Genomic DNA, 22,540 nt, shown 5'->3' with positions numbered 1-22,540 from the left:
AAGACCTTCAAACTACACCAAGTTGACCAGTTTGACAGACACAGTGTAATTACAGGCAACGATGCTCCTCGTGACTTAGCCGAACAAGTCTGCCCCGAGGGAAGTCCTTGTCACCTGGGACCACTGACTCCACCCCTTGTGGACATTATTTAGTCTAACAATGAGAACCCTCTCCATAAACTGCATGCAACCAAGAGAACCATTTGACCCATGACATTCCTAGGTAGAGAAGGAGACAACCTTGAACCCAGGAATATTCACACAACTCCACCTATGCAGCCATGGATGGAGGGCAAAAAGCCAGAATCATGGGTCAGTCTCATCCCTTCTGTGGAAGACTATAAATCTGCCAAGGAAACCATTTCCCAAATTAGTCTTACAGAAGCACAGGCTCATTGGCAGACACGGTCCACAATCGTATTGATATTTGTACGTGATAGTCCCTCCTAAGTCTGAGTTGTCATGATTCTTTTTCTGAGCAGCCAGATTCCATGAGTTAACTTGCTATCAGTCCACAGTGCCGTCAGGAGGCATCTACCTGAAGGACCATATAGAAAACATTCTGTGTGGCATCTCAATCAAAGTGATGTGCTGGGAGATACTGAAAAGGATGATGGATGTTGAACACCAAGGGCATTTGGGAACAGAAAAATCCTCTCTCAGAGTCACTTCAAGAAGGTTACAGTAGAAAGGAATTAAATGGAGGTATAAAATGATTCAGATAAGGTAGGATTCAGTACGACAGACCAGTTTATTTTACATAATTTTTAACCATTACTTGGGATCATAACCTAAATCCAGCTCACAGATCTCCCTCCTCCTGTGTTCAAGGTGATCTTCCTGATTAAACGACATCATTTCAGAGTGACTGCAGCAATTTTCTGCACATAAAAAAGAAAGCTACACATGGGCTAGTGCTTCCAGGTATATAACTAAAATGGTCAGGTGAGACTCAATCTTCTTCTGTGGGATTTCTTTTTCCAACTATTTTGAGTGTCAAGGTTACAATCCTCAACAACCTTTATGTGGGCCCTTAAAAGCTAAAAGAGGGCTTCCCTGGTGGCACAGTGGTTGAGAATCCGCCTGCCAATGCAGGGGACACAGGAGCCCTGGTCTGGGAAGATCCCACATGCCGCGGAGCAACTAAGCCCGTGCGCCACAACTACTGAGCCTGCGCTCTAGAGCCCGCGAGCCACAACTACTGAGCCTGTGAGCCACAACTACTGAAGCCCGTGCGCCTAGAGCCCATGCTCCTCAACAAGAGAAGCCACCGCAGTGAGAAGCCCGCACACCGCAACCAAGAGTAGCCCCCGCTCATTGCCAACTAGAGAGAGCCCGCGTGCAGCAACGAAGACCCAATGCAGCCGAAAATATAAATAAATTTATACTAAAAAAAAAAAAAAACCAAAAAACTAAAAGAATTTCTGCAGCAATTTTCTTTGGATGAGAAAGCCATCAGTTTCTTTCCTTATTATGCATCTCAAATGACAGTTTCTAGCCATATTGTTTAGCACACGAGTGTTAAAACCCCTTATGAAAGAATCCTGAAGTTGATATTCAAGCTCTCCGGTTCATGATTCAGCAGCTTCTTTAACTCCTTTACGGTGGGGCAGATAGACTAAAAGAGAAGGTGTCTTATGAAACGAAGTAGCTGTTCCCTTTTTCACGCTACGCTTAAGGTTCCTTTGAAGCATCTGAAAAGTTCTACCTGATTTTTAGCTCTGCTATGGCTTACAATGCTATTAGCAGTACTTTAGGGAAAGTTTCGCTTCCTAATTTCAGAACCGTATCTCCTTTAGTCTCTGACACCGAAAGTAACAGGCTGCACTTACAGTTTCCCAATCAAATTGCATAGTTGAGGCAAATTCATTTGTGCTTTGTAGCAGGACTCACAGTAGATGTTCACATCTAAACCCTTTGCGTTGTCAACGCAAAATCATCGTCAAGCTCACCCTTGTTCAGAGCGCACGCTAATGATAGGCACCGCCATCACACTTCCCATGATTCTGTTAGTCGTGCACCCAGCCTTATACCATATTGGAGCATTAGCGTCAAAATTAACTCAGAAATGGTAACAAATCTATCTAAACTCCTTCTTCTTGGAGAGAAGGGGGGGAAAGGCTCAGTCTTGTTGAGGTATCCAGCCCTCAATCAACAGTGGCTGTGTATACTGAGTTTTGTTGGTTTGAGGATTGTGTCTTTAGAGGTTAAAAAAAGAAAGAAAGAAAAGAAGGCACGGGTGTTTCTCGAGTCACCATATTCAACTCAACCAACAAAAGTCTTCCATTTTCAAGCTTCAGAAGGGAGGCTACATGGCAGCAGGGCTTTCTTCCAGCCCCTGGTCTGGGGAGGAACTTATTGCTTCTAGGAAGGGCCCCGGATAGGTCTGTGCTGTGTACTGGATCCCTTTTTGCAGACCAGTCTCTTCGTGGAATTCTCCCTGGGTGCTGAAAGCTGGGCAGGATCTAGTCCGGACAGACTTATCGGCACTGTCGGTGTGGCCCACCGTCTCACTCACAGTGCTCAGTGGGAATTCCCTCCACCTCTGCCTCTGTAGCTCTTCCTCCTTGTATTTAATGGAGTACCAGGCCAAAAAAATAAAAATGAAGCCAACAAGTTTGAGGCCAGCTGCCAAACCAAAATAGACAAAACGAAATGATGTGACATTGTACTCCCAGCAAGAGCCCTGCACACCACACTCCTGTTGCCACAGCATGCAGGTGGTGTCAATAACTGCTCCGAAGTAAATTGGAGTAGGAATGTATGCTAGAGTTGTCGGAGAAAAAGAAAAAGGAAAATAGTTAGCACATCTTATAAGAGGAAACAGATCTGTAAATTAACAGGATGTTTGTTAGCTCTAAAAACCAGTTGAAGGGAGTGGTTTTCTCGTGTTACTTGATTTTTTGTAAATATGTACCACATCTTGTCATAATATTCTTATCATAGAAATGCTCACTAAATTGTAAATACTTTAAATATTCTAGTTTGCAACTCAGTCAGAATGTGTTTTGGTTTTTAGGCATTTTATTTTAAAATTTATTATTATTTATTACAGTTGACATATTATGATATAAAATGTCTAAAAAGCATGAACACATCTTTAGACATAAAAATTTCTATTGATAAAAATGCAACGAGGGATGGGAGCTCCCTGGCGTTCCAGTGGTTAGGACTCGGTGCTTTCACTGCCGTAGCCCCAGGGTTCAATCCCTGGTGTGGGACCTAAGATCCCACAGCCTCTCTGCCCAGCCGAGAAAAAAAAGAAATGCAATTAGGGAATCCTTTTCAACTTAAAAAATCCGATTTTGTTATGAAATACACAACTGGCCATATTAGAACCCTTTATGATCCACAAACATTCAGTACACTTAGATCTTGTGGGTTGGGTTCTAGCCTTGGATGCAGGAAGAGTATCAGGCAAGCACTGTGCCCTGTAAGTCGGAAACCACATCAAATGGCTCCTGGAGTATGGAAATAAATAAGGCATAATATTCATCTTCACAGCTTATGCAGCACCTGTGAGGAGTAGCAGCTTCATTGTTTGGGCTACGATGTAGACATTTCTTTACTCCCATAAGGAAAAATGTCTACCCAAGTAGACCTCCTTCATTACATGCTACCCCCTTTGCTGAAATGTGTCCCCATTCCCAACTTGTTCACCTTGCAAATATCTACTCCCCCTTTAAATTCCTGACTCATTCAGATGCTACCATATTACCATTGCATTTTGTGTACACCTCCATTTTGTCCACTATCACCCAGTATTTAAACTATTTGTAAGTCTGTCACCCATAGGCTCCTCGATGGCGGGGACCATGCCTTTTATTCTTCGCATCCCAAGGACCTATCAGGACAGCCCATGGATCCTCAATAAGAGTTTATAAAAGGAAGTGATGAATGGAAGGAAAGGAAGAAGAAAAGAGAGAAGGGAGGAAGGGATGGAGGAGGGGAAGAAGGGAGAGAGGACAGGTGGGTTAATAGCCCAGGAGGCTGCGAGTGGTGCATTTTTATCTTTTGGCTGCACCACACGGCATGTGGGATCTTAATTCCCTGACCAGGAATCGAACCCGTCCCCTCTGCATTGGCAGCATGGAGTCTTAACCACTGGAATGCCAGGGAAGTCCCCCAAGTGATACCTTTTTAAATACACCGTATTCATTTAAAAGGAGATATGGTCACTACCACTGAAATGTAACATTATTGGGCTGGGCAAAATAGATGAAGTGGATTAAGAGGTACAAAACTCAAATCATAAATAAGTCACAGGGACGTAATACACAGCATAAGGACTACGGTCAATAATATTGTAATAATGTTGTATGGGGATAGATGGTTACTGGACTTATCATCGTGATCATGTCGTAACGTTTGCAAATGTCAAATTGTTATGTAGTACACTGGAAACTAACATAATATTGCACATCAACTATGTTTCACTTTTCAAAAATTTAACATCATTGAAATACCTGAAACTCTCTGTTTGCTTTGGCACTTGGGGAAATGGAAAGTGGCTGGTTGGCCTAACTATACTTTTTCATAATCAGTGGAACTTAAGGTAAGGTTGAATTAAATAATAAATGCCTGATATGTTTGTTCTCCCTCCACTAATTCCTTACGCTGTGGTGTGCATCTCTTGACTTATTCCACATCCCTATGAAATCACCCAAGCCCCTGGCATCAGAGACAGGCCAAGCAAAAAGGAGGAACTACTTTTTTCTTTTCTTATTCAACTACCCCTTTGCTAAACAAATTTCCTTCTTTGAAAATAACTTTTTTGTTTTCAGTGAGAAGTATAAGGCAAACTTCTTAACTAATCAAAGAATGTCAGTCGTTCCTTGAACCAGCGTTCTTTGGAAAACGGTGCTTTCATGTTACCAAAAAATTAAGCCGGCCAGGGAGTTCTCTGGCGGTCCAGTGGTTAGGACTTGGTGCTTTCAATGCCATGGCGGGGGTTCAATCCCTGGTCGGGGAACTAAGATACCAGAAGCCGTGTGGCACGGTGCCCCCTCCGCAAAATAAGTAAAATTAAAATCTGATATTTAAAAACAAAAAATAAGTCACCTAATTCAAAGCAACCAGAAGTCTTTGATGCACTGACAAGTCCTCACTCTAAGTCTGGGCCGTCGAGCACAACATGAGACAAAATGAGAATTTCAGAGCACATTCATGTTGTCAAGGGCCAGATGATTTTTAAGGGTTTAAAATGTTTCATCCTTCAAGATTGAAATGAGCAGCTTGAATCAAAGAAGTAATTTTTTGTGCTGTGGACAATGATACTGATTACTGGGGAAAATAACAGCTGAAGAAGATGACAGGCTGCCACTTAAGATAGAAAAAATATGCCTGACGATGAGGAAGTCATATAAAAATACATTGAAATCCATCAAGGGAATGGGCCACTTCACACGCTGTTTCCCAGTCACTGTCCCAAGACATCACAAGTGATACAGTGTTTGTAAAAATCAGAAGGCTATTCTTCATGTCCAAATAAACTCTGGGACCTACCCCATTGACATAGCGCTAACGAGGTTCTTTTGTTAATAAGCAAAACCTAGTCCTTATGTATCAGTTTGGAAAACTTTCTTTTTTTTTTGTAGAATTTTTAATCTCTTTTCCTCAGGAAACTTGATTGGTATACTCTTTACCCAGCCCAATAAAATGACTGGAAAGAAGTAAGGAATTGAAGTTTTCACACACACAAAAAAATGAACACCAATTCCCATCACTTTCATGTAACAAAGGCACAAAAGGGACCAAAAAAACAGGATCATAAGCCCGTAACAATTTCTTGGTTCAAGATTTCTTACTCTACAAAACTCTGGGGAATTTAGCCCAAGTTTACGTTCACAGTGAAAGAGAAACGGATCTAAAGTCAGTTTTGTTTTCTTTCATCAGTGACAGAATTGGTCAGCTTTTAGTCCAAGTCAGGAAATGAGGAAGTTGTGCCTCGCCACTAACCTGTGAAATCCTAGCTACTATGAATGGTAACAAATGACTTGCCATTTTTAAAGGACAGTGGAAATTTGCCATCTACAAAGAGGAACAGAGAGGCACTCTTGGAAATACAGGAACATACCAAGTGTTCGCAATAAAACAAACTGCATTCCCAGGGCAAAAGGTCTCTCTTCATCTTCTACGGACCTACGAAGAAGGTAAAGAAAGAAATGTTTTAGAATAATGGTCTGAGGAAAATGAATGTCAAATCAAGCTTGCTTAGCGGCAGAGCCAGGGACCAAACATGCTGGGCCAAACTACTGAATTCGCTAGAATTTACTAAAAATAGCAGAACAAGACCGATTATGGCTAAATCACCGAATAACGGTCTCCCCAGTGAGACTGCAGAGAAACTCCGATTAACTCTATTTTTTGTGTAAATAACGGTGGAAGGACAAAGGTTCAGAGCTGAAGGTATAGAAGGTGAAGGTACAGAAGTGGCTCTAACTGAGTTTGCTGAAGGTACAGAAGTGGCTCTGAGTTTGCGAAATCAATTCTGTTAAAAAAATTATATACATATATATATATATATATAGTATTTTATCCTAACTATTGCATTCTTTTTCTCTGTTTGCCTGCACTTCCCAGAATGGTAGGTGTGTACACTGAACATGACTCCTGTAATTTCTCAAGTATAGAGAAAACAGGTTTTTTTAAAAAATGGTCCCAAAATGTGTAGGAAACAAGTCAAAAGTTAGAAAAAGAATGAACCCTCCCCAGTGACCTCACATTCTCTTCTTTTCCTAAAACTTATGCTCCAAGTAATTCCCACATGGCAGGAAGATTGGAGTCTATTGATTTTGTAATTAGTAAAGATTAAAGGGCTCCTTTGCTCAAGTTTTGGGTTAGAGGCCAACTGGTGACCTGCCATGTTTGAACATTATGAAATGGGCAGCCCTTATCTGGGTTATTTAACATCTCTTGTAGAATTAAAGTTCAAAGTGTTACATTATTAATGATTCACATTTTTTCATGGCGAAGTACTTTATCCTTTCTATCCCATACACATAGGGTTCTCAGCATATAATGTAAAATTCCCAAGGACCAGCATGTCTGTCCTCTTTTCCGCTAATTTCTTTATTTTCTCACAGCAATTTCCCCAGTGTGGAACACATGTTTGTTACTCCGTAAGTATCTGCTGATGGAGGAACTGAGTGAGTCAACCATTGGGACCAATGGGACTTTCGTGTGCTGTTATCTATCAAGGAATGCATCGGCTGAACATCGTCTAACTCAGCGTCCCACAGAAGGGAAGTCAGAACATGCAGAAAAAGCATGGGAGCAGCCCAACTGCCCTGCTAAGAACGACGTCTCAGCAGATGCATCCCACCAGGTGCCCAGCATTGTGGGGTACTGAGGAACCAGGGAGGACATAAAAGGGAGAATAGAGACTGACACCCCTCACTCCCTCATCACCCTGCATCCCAGCCCCCGTAAGGCTGCTGTGGGCGTGCTTTTGTTTCTTCACCACGCTGCCCCCTTCCTTCCTTGGTCCACTGCAGTCTTTACTGCGAATACCAAAACTCTGATCCGAATGTGCTGGTGTCAGCATTTTAAATAGGGCTTCCATTCAGGTAACTTTCACATTCTCTCTTAGAAGCCAAACAACACGAACAGGATATGTAACACAGCAAAGAAAGCACAGCATGAACAACTTAATAAATACGTTTCCGGGTCTGCCCTTTCCTTGATTCGATGTCAAAATTTTATGACAGTGGAATTTATTAAAGCAGCATTTGGAACTGCAAGACCAGCAGCAATGGCACGGATCCTGGAGTATTAAACATCTACAAGGTTGGAGATAATATTCTTTGCTATGTGCACAATTTAGCAACTTCCCCAAATGACTTGCCGCCTCCTCTAGGGCCAGGTTTCTTGTAGCTACAACGGTCACGGCTTTCAGTTCCTGAACTTGAACCTTTTAGGGTAGAGACTTCAGGGACCAAAGGCACCCAAAATAAGTTTCCCTGACCTATAGGGAGAGAACGCATCTGAATAAAGAAAGTTCGGAAGTATGAAATGTTACCCTCTTCCTTTCCTTTCCTGACATGGGAAAACTCCCTTCTCTTAAGTTCACCAGGGAAATGTCTGAGCACTTTCCTGCACAATCTCACGTTGCTTTCCTCTCTGTGTTACCACATCAGCCCCCAGTCTGGACCAGGAATCCTGGCAGCTCTGAGTGTATAACCCACCCTAGACGTTGAATGCTGTCCTCACCTGAGAGTTACTATGATGGCTGATGGCTGGGCACATGCTGTGATGAAGGTCACTATGAACAGAAAAACTAAGAACGGGATGAGGGTGTTACAGCTCCGTTTACACTTCCCCGACACAGCATAGCCGTTCTCATTGAGATACGTTTTGACAATAACCACGCGGACCTGGCTGCGCTGCCCCACTGTGGGAGGCGTGATCACTTGGCGGCTTTGGACACAGGTGCACTCTGTGTAATTCCGTATCTAAGCGATAACAAAGATCAGTTGGACGCTAAGCGAAATTCAGCATAGGAATAGTCAGACAAAGTTAAAATGCTCTAAAATCACTCTAGTATTTTAAAAGATGCAGAATATTTCATTGAAAGTATCTTCTGGGAGTTCCCTGGTGGCCTCGTGGTTAGGATTCCAGGCTTTCACTGCCATGGCCCGGGTTCAATCCCTGGTTGGGGAGCTGAGATCCCACAAGCCTCACAGAGTGGCCAAAAAGAAAAAGAAAGAAAAGGAAATATCTTCCTCGTTTGAACAGTCAGGATCCAAAGAGTGCATCTAACAACATCAAAATCTGCTGGTCAAGATGGTTTAAACCTAAACTTTGGTAAGAAGCTTTCAGCATTCAATTCTATACCATTCACATTCCATATGCTCATTCGGGGTCACAGTCATATGCTGTTTCCATGGCTGTTTAATTCTTGGGCTCTCCAATTAAAGAAGTCCTTCAAAAACAGGGACTAAGCCTTACTTTTATCTGTGCTCACCAGCGTGCCTAGCATAACCCTGAACACAGTGTAGGACCTAAAGTAAACATCTGTTAAATAAACACAGAGAATTCATAACGCAACCGTGATGACTTCAGCGTCTGTAATAGTGAACATATCATTGGCTGTTTCATTTGAAACCAGCTAATGCAAGGGACTAAAAACGTGTTTCAAACAAAACAGCCAATTAACCTTTCCTGCCTATTATGCTTTCACTGCTTTCACTGAATGGACATCAGATGAATTCACTGTCATTGTGACCTGTTGACCCCCTAGAGAAGCAGGAGGAACAAATGGGCCACTGTTTGACTGCCTGTGCTCCAAGGACTGTGGGCCTCTTTGTAAGAATGATGGCTGACCCGGGGATACGATCCCCAAGGAGCCCATGTTTTCCCCACTCCCCTGAAGAGAGTTTTGAAGCCTCAGGTTATTGTTTATCTTGGCAAATGACCAGATGTCTGGACCACAGTAAGGTCCAGAAAGCCTGATGTTATCTCCTTCCACCCCCTTCTTTTTGCACTCCCAGGAAAGATAGTCCAGAAATGGAACTAGATTCCATAAAATAGGACATGTGGTCATCTGTGTGCATGACCTCCTTAGGCATACTTACGTCCACATTTATTGCCAAGGGTAAGGTTGGTCAAAGTTGCTATCGAGTTTTAATTATGCAATGCTCTTGGTTTTCTTTATGAATTGAGTTTTTCGTGTGTTGTTTGGTTAACCCTACAATGTGTAGCAAGACATCTTTGCATATTTCTGATTTATCCTTTCCAATAACTAGACTAGAAGACAAGTTGTACACATGGCTGCTTAAATAGGAATAATCCATGCCTCTGTTGTTAGAAAAGTATGTATCAATTTTTCAAATTGTGATAAGACAGAGACGCTTATGTGCTACTTATATGCTTGTGTTGTCGATTTTCAGCATGATATCAAGTGAGTGTAATAAAGTTATTTTTAAAGTTAAAACAAAATAAGCGCACTGTACCAGAGGACACACTCACTCCCAGGGAAGAACTTAGCCACTGAGAATAGATCTCATTGTCCCTTTCAATTCAGTCACACCCTGGAGCTCACCAATTACATAACGGGGGGCCAGCAAAAGGAATCTCAATTTATCACTAGAGTTTAAAACTCAGAAATCAAATATGACATCCCCAAAACAGGCAGTCAACAGTATAATCCCATATCGCCTGCACAGAACAAGCAAATGCACTTTAACCTTTTAATGAAAGCAGCCTCCTACAATCTGTTCTTACGTAAAGCATGAAACAAGGCTCAATAAAGAACTGAGTAGAATATGAAAACCTTCTCCCACAGTATTACAGACTATTTATAATTCACGGGGAAGGGAATTCTCAAAATAGCCTATTCTTGAACTGACAGAAATATCTTTACTCTGAAAGTTTTAAAAAAAAGTCTGAACTGATAGTCTATGAAAAATGACCATTGCCCGTCTACAGGCTCTGATCAGGGGAGTGCTCTCCTATTCTCTTCTATCAGCACCAAATGTGGTCGTCTTGACCTTCAAGTCCATCACAAGGGCCCTGTCAGGGTAACAAAGGAGAAAGCTAGCACTCAACCTTATAAAATTTCACTGGGTTGGCACAGAATGTAAGCAGGGCAGTGCTGATGTGGAATCAGATCACTATACACAAATGCTCCGATCATCCCTGGAAAAAAAAATGATATAGTATTGCATAATTTTCTTTCCTCTGGGTGTTTGACAGAAGGTATTTTGTAGATTATTTGAAGTTTCTTGAAAAGGGAGACTGAAGCCTTGTGTTTGCATATGAAATCTAACAGTACAGGAACTTGTGAAATGTACTCACCCCAGTGCTCATGTTACCACTATTAACACAGCCAGCCAGACAAGGGTTAAAGTATGTAATTCCATCCGATCCACAGACTGGCTCATACTCGTGTATTTTACAACCACAATTCACATTGCAGCTTCCTGTCAGATTCCTATGAGGCATGGTCAGAGAAGGTCTAAGAGAAAAAAATAGATCGTGAGCAAAATTTGCTAAAATAAAACTCATAGGACAGTTCTTCATGTTCAGTCTTGTGTCCGTTTTAGAGAAGATAGTCCCATGAAATCAAAGCCATGGTACCTTGACGTAGCGCCCTAGATAATTATTTTTATGACTTTAAAACAAAACATGAAGAAAAATGTTTCAATTTTCTGGTCCTACAGATTCAGTACAATGTTCGTATCAAATTATTTATCATACCTCGATTCTATCCTCCATCTTGGTGATACGGATCTGAGCTCAGAAGTTCTAACCTTCATATAACTAAACTACTCACTTACTATAGACACTTGGCTCTATGTCTTAACAAATTGGACCCTCGATTTCTTTAACTGTAAAATGGAAGAAATACTCTTCTGTGCCAAACTAATAATATCATGATGAGGACATTAACGTGGAATCCATCAATCAGAGTTATCAACATAAGGTCCTTTGACCAAAACCTTTAATTATTCTGGAATCAATTATCAAAGAAAGACATGGGACTCTAGAAAATCAAAAGGAGGTGATTTTTCAAAGACCATCAGGAATCACATCACTGGTTTGATTCAGATGACCAGAGAAGAACCATTAAACTCTCCTTCCCTCAAGAATGCCCAGATGTGGGTTTACAGGCAGACGTGATGGGTTCCGTTTTTTCATGAGATCATGGTGTCTGATTCAAAGAAGTGATACAATATTTTAAACTCTAATAAAATCAGTTCAGGCAAGAAATATAAAAGGGGGAAAAGGGACTTCCCTGGCAGTCCAGTGGTTAGGACTCTGCACTTCTAATGCAGGGGGTGCGGGTTTGATCCCTGGTTGGGGAACTAAGATCCCACATGCCTCGTGGCCAAAAGACCAAAACATAAAACAGAAGCAGTATTGTACCAAATTCAATAGAGACTTTAAAAATGGTCCACATCCAAAAAATCTAAAAAAGGGGGGGAGGGCAGGCAAGTAAGGATATAGGGCCTGAGAGAGAGATGTAAGGAAATGGCTATGGAAAGACAGAGGCAGGCAGGTACCCGGAGGGAATCATGGAAGGATGAAAGGGGCTCTGAATGCGCACATCCAATGACCTCCTTCCTTTGCTTTCATGACCATCATTTTTAGGTGTCACCGATGACATACCCTTCCTAAAGCCTCATGAACTGGCAATAGCAGATCCTTCATTCACCTGTCCAACTACCATCCTCCCTCCATTCAGCAGATATTTTGGAATGTCTGTTATGTTCCAGGACTTACCTTTAATGACTATGTTGAGTAACCGCTCACCCAGTAGCCTAGTCCATCCCAACCATATGTATTAAATCCATAAACATACAGTGTTGTTTGTTCAAAGGCTTTTCTCCTGTGTCCTCTGTCACACGTTGATAACTGAGTCATCGAATTTTAATGGAAGGAACAAGTTCACAGCAATATTTAAACCTTACCAAGAAAGACTTCCAAAGAGGCAAAAGGAAAATCAACTCTATTCTTCATTCATATCCCTCCACAGAAGAAACTGTCACAAGACTCTCATAATTATTATATTCACCAACTCTTAGAATCATACCATTTGATAGTTAGAGAAAGCCTGCGCACAGCAACGAAGACCCAATGCAGCCAAATAAATAAATAAATTGAATATACCTTTAAAATGTGATTCGGGACCGGTAGTTCTCACAGGGGCAGCAATTTCTGCAATGTCAGGAGACATTTTTGCTTGTCACAACTAAAGGGATGCTACTGGCATCTAGTGGGTAGAGGCCAGGGCTGCTTCTAAAAGTCCAACAGTCCACGGAACAGCCCCTCCCCAGGATAAGGAATTAACTGACCCAAATCTCGATATACTGAGTCTGAGAAACCCTGTTCTAGACCTATTTCCACATTCCAAGGATGATGAAATGGACGTCTAAGGAAGCCAAATGATTCATTAGGAGGCTGACTGGTGCTATTTTTACAAAACATTTATTTATTAATTAATTAATTTTTTTTTTTGGCTGCGTTGGGTCTTAGTTGCAGCCTGTGGGCTCTTTAGTTGTGGCGCGGGGGCTTAGTGGCCCCGCAGCAAGCGGGATCTTTGTTCCCCAACCAAGGATCGAACCCGCAAACCCTGCATTGGAAGGCAGATTCTCAACCACTGGACCACCAGGGAAGTCCCGATTAGTGCTATTTTAATTGATATCACATGAAGAGTATTCTGTGTGAATTACTATTATCTTCAATAGTTCTGCAAAAACCAAACTGCAAGCCATGACCAAATAAAAGGGACTTATATGCCTGCGTGCTTAGTCACTAAAACTGACATGCTTCAAATCCATACAATAGGGTTTTTACTATGCATATTTAATAGTTACACGGAATTTCCTATTAACAGCATGCTTCATATTCATTTATGACGGCCACATACTTCAAATACCTCTCCTTTATGGGTATGTCCACTCAAGAGAAAGGAATCTAAAGAGAATGTCAACAGATGCTCAGAACACACATCAATGACAGGAAGGCAAAAGTTTTCCTGAGTTCTGGAAACAAAGGTACAGTCCCAGATCACCCTTGGGTATGCTCGCTTTTCTCATGAGATCATGGTGTCTGATACAAAGAAATGATACCATATGGAAAGCTCTAAGAAAATCAAAACAAGCAACAAATATAAATAGCAGTGAAAAGAAAGAGGCATTTATGGAAAATGTCATTAGGGAAAAAGGCCATAGTTGCACAAAAAAAGGAAAGATGCTGATACGGTTAATCCTTTACATTGCGCTGATTTAAAAAAAAAATTATTTTTAAGAATAATAACGTCTTGTTTGACTATCACTCACGCTCCAGAAGACAGAGTGGATTAGAATAATAGTGCGAGTGTTTAAATCTCAGTCACTCCAAGCAACCTCTCATTAGCCTGAGCTAAGACCATCATGGGAGTACAAAATTTACAAGGACTGTAGTACACCACACTCATCCTTGTGCAAAGGGACAGTACATCACCCTTCTAATAAATGAAAACATTACTGACAAGTTAGCCTTGCAAACAAGAGGCTCATGTTAACTCAGTGTCCATGTAGGTGTTCTTTCCACGACAGGAACAATGACTCACTAACAAATGCCTTGTAACTACATGGTCCAAGCTGTAAACCTAGGTCACACATGACATGTTACTATAAATACCATGGAATTATAGAATTAGAGTGACGGGAGGAGTCTCTGAAGTTAACTAGTACAGCTTACTGATTTTCAAGCCTAGGAAACTATGAAAGGTGTAATGACATGCCCCACAATCATTGAGGCTTTAAGGAAACCAGCCATGGGGAGACCAAAATGAACAGAAAAGGGAAGAGAGCGAGCTTGCTGCCTAATCTTCATTAAATCAATTGCTTAAGGATCAATGTTTATTTACAGTAACATACAACAATAAAACAGATTGAGGTTTAACATAAGGAAAAATCTCTACCATGGAGCAATTACAGCTGGGTATGTAAGGATACAGTTGCTCTCAAATCACACACATATTCTCGCACACACACACACACACACACACACACACACACACACAATTGTGTCACATCACCCCACCCCAAAACCTAAAGAACGCTTGGACTTCCCCAACTGACACACTTCTACTGGTTTCCACAAATCAAAGAGGAGCCCCTTAACCTTCTTTCTGCCTCCTGTTAATTTTCTCCTTACTAAGAGATATGACAAATAGGGGTCCATACGTCTTATATTCAAGCCACATGGATTAAAAGACTATGACCCACGCAACAAAAACCTTTCAGGCAAAATATACTAATCAACTAAAAAAAATGGTATCTTTCTCATAATTTCTTAAATTTTTATCAATCTATCTCAGTCTTTAAGGAGACTTCAATTAGAATGTTTCTTTTTAATTCCGCTTAAATCCTTGGCTTTATATTAAAGCCCTTCCTTGGCCAGATATAGCTGTGCAACTTCAGGTTTATAAATAATACTACTATCATCATCATCATTATCATTTAGGACTAACATTTACATAGTCCTAATTTTACTCCAGGACTTGTGCACTGAGATCTCTGTAGAAGTTACCTCATGTATTCCTCATGAGAATTAAAATTATTATGACTGTGTCTCCAACTTTCAGATAATGAAACTGAATATCTGAGAGGTTAAGATAGGTACTGTTGAAGTTCACAGAACTAGTAAGAATCAGGGATTTAAACCCAGTTATCTCTGTCTCCACAGTGTGTCCCCTTAAACGCCTACGGCAGCGCACCTGCTTTGTGTAATTGGCCATGGTTTCCCTTGAGTCTTCTGTGTGCTCTCCCTCCTCCTTTTTCTTCCTCTAATGCAGCTTTCCTGGCACTCACCTCTCACTATGCTGAGCATTAGAGTCAGAGAGAGCGGGTTCAGGGAATTTCCTGGTGGTCCAGTGTTTAGGACTCTGGGCTTTCACGGCTGAGGGCCCAGGTTCAATCCCTGGTCGGGGAACTAAGATTCCGCAAGCTGCTCAGCGCGGCCACAAATAAAAAAATAAAATAATAAATAAAAAGAGTGGGTTCAATTCCATATCTACAATTCACCAGTACCATGAACAAATCTAGAGAGACTTCACTTGGGTTGTAAAACAGAGACCAGAATATCTATATCGCAGTGTTGATGGGAGGATTAGATAAGTAAATGGATACCCAGCGCCCAGCGAGTTCCTTGCACATAAAAGGCACGAAGATACTGATGTGTTTTCTTTATCTACACAGGGCAGAAGCAGGAAGGAATAAAAGTAACACAGTCACAATCACAAAGAGCACAAAAGGCCTTCATGATGATTTTCTTTTCAAAAAGGAAGATGTCATTTTCTTATTTACTCATATAGAGAACAGTCAGAAAACTAGATGAGGGTCCAGTTGCAGGCCTACCATTTAGAAGCTGTATGACCTTAACAGCCTAATAGTTAATGGCTGTCAACGCCCCTCCTGCCTACATGAGCGGAGATAAGCATGATCAACACAGGGGAGTATGTAATAACTCATGGGATAGCTTAGGGTTCCCCAGGACTATACTCATGAAAGTTACGGTTACTGCATCCAATCATTCTTTTTACTGTTAAAGCTTCCTTTAGCTTTGTAGTCAACAAATTCAAACCAGATATAACTTGAAATTTACATATAATAACCTACAACTAATACAAACCGTCTCTTTAAATCCAGAATCATTTTTAATAAAATGACGTGTCCCTTGAACGTCTTGAAATGCCTTTATTTTTAAAGTAATGCATATTCATTGTAGAAAATTTGGAAAATACCAAAGGACTAAAAAGTCAAATTAAACTCACACAGTAATGCTACAATCCAGGAATAACCACCATTATGTTTTTGGTATATTTACTTCCCTTTGCTCTTTTTTCAATATGCATATAAATTAACGTTAATAACATATTGTTATCAAGATTTCACAGTGTTCTAAATTCTATTTTTCCTGCTAACATGATATGATGAACATTTTCTATTGACTATGTTAATATGAATGGCAAATTTGGCCCCGAGTTTAATAATATAGGTTCAAGGCTTACTGTGTTTAAACAGATATTATATAGTTTTACAGAGTTCCTGTAATTTGTTTAGATCTCAGTTACAAAACTTAAAACTCACTGGAAAGAAAATTTGCTTATATTTTATACCCCCTCGATACTCCTAAAAAGGAAGGAAAGCAAATTTTGTTTGTATCTCCCAAATAGAGCCAAAAATAGATCAAATCATATACTTACAGCTAGAAATGAACTGTAAGCCTATTAATAAAAGTAGCCAAGATAATCCAGAAACACACATAACTAAGATCCTTTAAGTAAACTACTTTTTCTCTACTTTTCAGGAATTGCCTTTAAAATTAGTAATACCTATAATAAATAAAAGATCTTGAATGTCACCAAAGAAATTAAACAGGAAAAAAAAAACGTTCAGAAGGTTAAGTTGTCTGTGAAACACAGAAGACAGGAATGGTTTAATTAGAGAAATTAGGAATGATCTGGCTAGAAATGCTAGTCACTCAAGGGCTGGTACTAGAATACTATCTAAATACTGGCAGGATGGCAAGTTCAGGAGCGGTGACAAAGATGATGAAATGTACCTTTGTGAGTTGCAGCAAAGGTCTGAATTAACAGACAATATTTATGTCTTAGTGCCTTGGGACAATAAAACTATATTGAGAGAAGTAACTTGAGAAGAATACCCCAACCCCTGAGATTTTGGACGGGTGGACGGGTGGATCACAGTCATTGCCGAAAATGCTCTCAGAAAACTGAGCAAATGCATCTTCGTCATGTCATAGCTCAGGAAATCATCCCTGGAAAAGTTCTGACCCAGTAACTCAAGTCTCCAAATCAGAAGATGATATAATAGATTTTAGTTTAAGTTCAAAGAGATGACACTTGATGAATGAAAGATAATAAAGCTAGAATTATTAAATGATTTATCAAGACAGTACTGTTGAAAACTTCTGTACATGGACATCAGATTTAACCCCATTTGAAAAAATTATTTGAAGGTAAAGAGCAAACAGCTCACATTATACAATGTGTTTATATAAAGTATTGCTTAAGCTACAGTTTTCACCGGCTCCTTTGTCGACAACATGATTAGGAAACACCTGTGTGAAATACAGTTCGGCAGACACAGAGGGGAAGCAAAACACATTTCTTAATTAAAACTGCAGGGAAATTGTGGGTGCTGGGAGAATCAAATCTGAATTTTTTTCCTTTAACTTTGTCATATTGCGGTTAGAACACTTAACACGAGATCTACTCTCTTAACAAAATTTCAAGTGTACAGTACAGTATTGTTGACTAGAGGCACAAAGTTGTACAGCAGATGTCTAGCGCTTAGTCACCATTTTTGTTGTTATTGTTCTATTTTGTTTTAGAAAAATAAAGATTTATTTTGAAGGGAAGTGAATAAATCTTTAATGTAATCTATACTGAGTGACCAAACCAAGTTACTATTACTGTTTCAATTGCCAGCACTTACCCTAAGGATCAAAGTTGGGCACAATCGTCAATGTTTGCCTACCTCACAAAGACACCTCCCTCTAAATTCAGAAGCTAAAGGAAACTGGAGATCTGACATATTGTGGGGTGGGGAGGGCTGTCCAAGGCCATTTCGTGAAATGGACACGCCTCCTTTGGGCATCATCAACATTAAAGCTTGTTCATCTTACTTTATTAAAACGTTGTTTCCATTGATTAGTCACTCCATGTTTCCCCCTTCCCTCAGACCCTGGCAACCACCATTCTGCTCTTTGATTCTATGAATTTAACTATTTTAGATACTTCATATAAGAGGAATCATACAGTATTTGTCTTTCTGTGACTATTTTCTTTCACTTAGCGTAATGTCTTCAACGTTCCTCCATCTTGTTGCATATTACATAATTTCTTTTTAAGGCTGAATCTTATTCCATTATATGTATATATGACATTTTCTTTATCCATTCAGCCGCTGATGGACCTTTAGGTTGTCTCCACATCTTGGCCATCAAATCTGAATTTTCTAAGGGAACCACTAATAACACATCAGGTTCATTCTACAAAAAAAAAACTGGGACTCCATTTTGGCTCAATAGGAAAAGGTCACCTTTCTAAAACATCCCAACCCCATCCCAGGCACTTAGGTGTCTCTTGAGCCCTCGATGCTAATTCAGAGACAGGTTAGTCATTAACTCCTTGAATGTCAGAAAATTCACCATGCTGGGGAACCTGGAGTTTCTCACACACACTTTCATAAATGGAATTGGCTTATATATTGTGCTTTCTTCTTTGTGTTTCTTTTCTTCTTTCAGGACAGTTTAATAATTTAAAACATTACTTTCAAAGTCAGAGAAACCTGGGTTCCAGTCCTAGCTCTATCATTTTCTAGCTGTGTGACTTTAAGCAAGTTATTTGATCCCTCTGAATTTCTTTCTCCTCATATTTAAAATGAGAAAAATAACATTAAATAGTTATTTAACAATTGCTTATTACTGTGGGTTTTATTCCATTTTATCCTCTCTATAATTCTAAGAGATCGAGACTATTATTAGCCCATCTTAATGATGAGGAAATTGAGGCACAGAGAGGTTAAGGAATTTGCCAAGTACCTTATTCAATCTTCACAGCAATTCAACATGATCAATACTATCAGTATCCTTACCCTAAAGATGTAGAAACCAAGCACAGAAAGATTAACTAATTTGCCCATACTCACACAGCTAGAAACTGGCAAGACCAAATATTAGTGCACTATTGAAAGAAAGGGATGCATTCTCTATAGCTTTCTGAGTAAGGAGGTGGTGTGTGCACTTAGATGTGTGCTTATATAAAATACAAAATGTATAACAGCACCTCAGTGTAGTACTCAGAAAGGATACAAACTCTAAAATAGATAATCTGGGTTTCATTCAGTTCCACTCGTTATTAACTGATGACTTGGGGCAAATCATTTACTCTCTAACCTCAGTTTCTTTAACTGAACTATGTGGTTAATAACACACACAGTGGAGTGATGTTGTAAGCAGTGTATATAAAAGATATACATGAGTGCCAATCACCATACCTGAGCCAAACAGGTGTCTGACAAAGGCTCCTTTCTTCACTGCCACTCCCTTCATCTCTCTCTTTATCAGCTTTAAAGGAGAAAAATCCTACATGCAAGGATCAAAATCATGCAGAGCTACCATTTTTATGAGGCAGGCCAACCATGTACTGACGAACAGGTTGTGCACTGCACAAGAGCACCCAGCCAAGGGAGCAAGGAGAGGCTGAAATGTAGTCCATACCCTGCTTGGAGAAAGGGCCCCATTATTCTTCACACAAAGGTAACTGCTACTCTAAAAGTGTCAAACCTGTGCAGCTGTACCACCCAAAAGTGTTTATACTAATTCAATTTTAACTCTCTTCCTAGAAGTATTTGGGGAGCTAGAGGAATTCTCCAAGGAAACTGGGTTTTTCTTTTGCTAGTTTATAAACTTCGATGAAGTCAGGCCGCAAATATTAGAATGAATGAATCCTTGCAGCAGTCTCTGGCACTCCTAATCAACTTTTCTTTGTTGAATACAATTAACTGAGAAGAAATGTACCATAAGTCATGGATTTAGATAACTACAATGTTTATTTACGTCAAGTTCTTACTAGTTTCAGCATCACTATGTAAGTAATGTCCCAGTGCAGAGGTGGATACCAGACATTCATTAATCTTTTAAAAAGGAAAAAAGAGTCACTTTGCATGATCTAGAAAGGGAGTAAAGCCAAGAAACTAACTTTTTTCAACATATACTAAGTGTTAGACTCTGTGCTGGGAAATATCAAAAACCTCCCCTTACATAATCCTCAAAATCAAAGCTACAAATATTTGTTTATAATATTTAAACGCTTCAAACTGGAGATTGAGGATGGAGGAAGGAGACACTGACTTTTCATTTCCTACCCTTCTGCATTATTTTAATTCTTTCAACCGCATGTGTTTTACTTTAATTATAGTTGTAACCAGGTATGATTCACATTATTGTCATTTTATATACGAGGAAACCAAGAGTTTACAATATTAGATAATTTTTTACAAGGTCACATCGCTAGAAAATGATGGCGCTATTACTTGCCTTTGAAAATAATACTATCTTTGAGGGGAGAGGGAAGAAAAATTCAAGGAATTCTTACTTGGGACCTCTTTTTTCTCAGTAATAAGGAACACGAGGTTGTCCGACAAGAGAAAACAAGCTACGGTAAGACAAAAAAAACTTGAAGAAAGGATTTTTTTTTTAATGGACCAATATGAGGCATAGGAAAGGAAGCTGACTAGGGCCAAGTAAATGGATTGCTCAGCAAAGACGAGGGCCTGCTAAGATTGGAACTCATCAATTTGTAATGGAGCAAATCAGCACAATTATATAATTTTTTCCCAGTAGTGCTAGGGAGTTCAGAATCAGTTGATTCAGGATTGGCAAGACCGATGTGGTGTTAAGCAAAAGCTTTAGAAGTCTTGAGGGGACTTGCAGTTTAAAAGCAGGTAAGACATGGAGTCTGCATTCCACCCCTTCTGAGAAGGCACTTGAAATAAAAGTGAGTATAATGAAAATGAATCGAGCTGGCAAAGAGAAATGGAAAGAGCGACACCAGACTCCATGAAAATAAAAGTGGACAGGCAAAGGTGCATGTGAAATGAGCAGATGCCACCTTGGAGAAGAGCCAGCCTGCCCCATGGAACCTCAACACGACTCTGAATCCAAATCCAGCAGGTGCAACAGGGAGCAAAAGTGACTGAGAAGCTGAAAACAATGCGACTCACTGGAGACCTAAGGGAGAGAAGACTGTATCAGTGGGCCCTTCCACTCTCATACCCACCCCCTCCATCCCCAATTCAGAGCCCCGAAATTCATCAGAAAGCTCTCCTAAAGAATTCAGAACAAAATGTAAAAGCTAAGCTTCTACCTTAGATGTTGACAAATAAGGATAAAACTCCCTCGTTCTTGTGTGTGGTGGGGGGTGAGTGGGGGAGAGGGACACATAACCTGACAGATGCTAAACTGAGTCTTGTCAACCAGAGTAAATGAACAGAAAAATTGACATTTCAACTAAAATGACAAAATGTAAGACACAGAAACAAAGTAAAAACAAAACAAAACTGAATTATATGCGCAGAGAGATCTGAGAAGATATTACTCCTTTTCAAACAACAGCAGGACGTTATGAAAAGGGAACACTCAGAATGCTGAAGAAAAAATTATTTTCAAAATTTAAAATTTACATAAAGAATAAAAAAGCAAGTTTGGAAAAATTTCTCATAGCAAAGAAAATATGAGAAAACAAGTTAAACATACAGGTAACGAGTCTGTAAGTTCCAACATCTGAAAGACAGGCGTCCTGGAGAACATAGGGAAAATGAAGACGAGAACGAGTAAAGATATAGTAGAAGAAAATCTCCCTGAGGTTAAAAGAAAAAAAAGGACATACGTGTTAGACCAAAAGTGCCTAATGCAATGAATGAACAAAGCCCTGGGCCAAGACATTCATGCGTCTGTCCATTCATTCAACAACAAACTTTGTTGTAGATGGCGGGGCTGCAACTATTATGTAGGCAGCTATAGTAACTGTTCTCAAGGAGCTCATATCTTAGAGACAAAAGACAAGAGCAAAGCAAGTAAGCAAGACAATTTCAGATAGTGGCACATGCTACAAGGAAACTGAAGAGGTGATGTAATAAAGAATGAGGGGAGAGTGGGCTCCCTTATATTGGGCAGAAAGGGAAAATCTCTCCGAGAAAGTGACACTGGAGGAGTCCAGCCAAGACAAAATCGGAGGGAAGAGCATTCCTTATGGAATTTCAGAACACTTTGAATAAAAAATATCCTCAAAACTTCCAAATAAAGTTGGTAACGGAGAAATGAGAACTCAGACTGAAATTAGATTTCATTTAAGTATCTGCAACATTAAATGCTAGATGACAAAGCAATGGTTTCCAAGTTCTCAGAAGAACAAATGTTTAACCTATAATTCTATACCCACTCCAACTATCATTTAAATGTGAAAGAAGAATAAAGACATTTTAATACACTTACGGTTTCAGACAGCTTCTCTTTCCATGAA

At 40.0% G+C, this 22,540-nt stretch overlaps 1 protein-coding gene across 2 annotated transcripts in view; it reads right to left on the bottom strand.

Annotated features, from left to right (window-relative positions):
- Positions 1 to 262: 262 nt before the first annotated feature.
- SLCO5A1 (solute carrier organic anion transporter family member 5A1) overlaps positions 263 to 22,540 on the bottom strand; it is a 121,513-nt gene continuing 99,235 nt past the window's right edge. For both annotated transcript variants that reach the window (XM_079901826.1, XM_079901827.1), the window contains 4 exons: positions 10,798 to 10,957; positions 8,212 to 8,453; positions 6,077 to 6,141; positions 263 to 2,766 (listed from right to left, as the gene is read on the bottom strand). In XM_079901826.1, coding sequence (XP_079757952.1) covers positions 2,309 to 2,766; positions 6,077 to 6,141; positions 8,212 to 8,453; positions 10,798 to 10,957 — 925 coding nt within the window. In that variant the 3' untranslated portion in view covers positions 263 to 2,308. The remainder of the gene's footprint in view (positions 2,767 to 6,076; positions 6,142 to 8,211; positions 8,454 to 10,797; positions 10,958 to 22,540) is intronic.

Source organism: Stenella coeruleoalba (assembly GCF_951394435.1).
Source record: "Stenella coeruleoalba genome assembly, chromosome: 17".
Taxonomy (NCBI): domain Eukaryota; kingdom Metazoa; phylum Chordata; class Mammalia; order Artiodactyla; family Delphinidae; genus Stenella; species Stenella coeruleoalba.
Note: the sequence above shows the minus strand (reverse complement) of the source record. Positions and strands in the feature narration are given on the sequence as shown.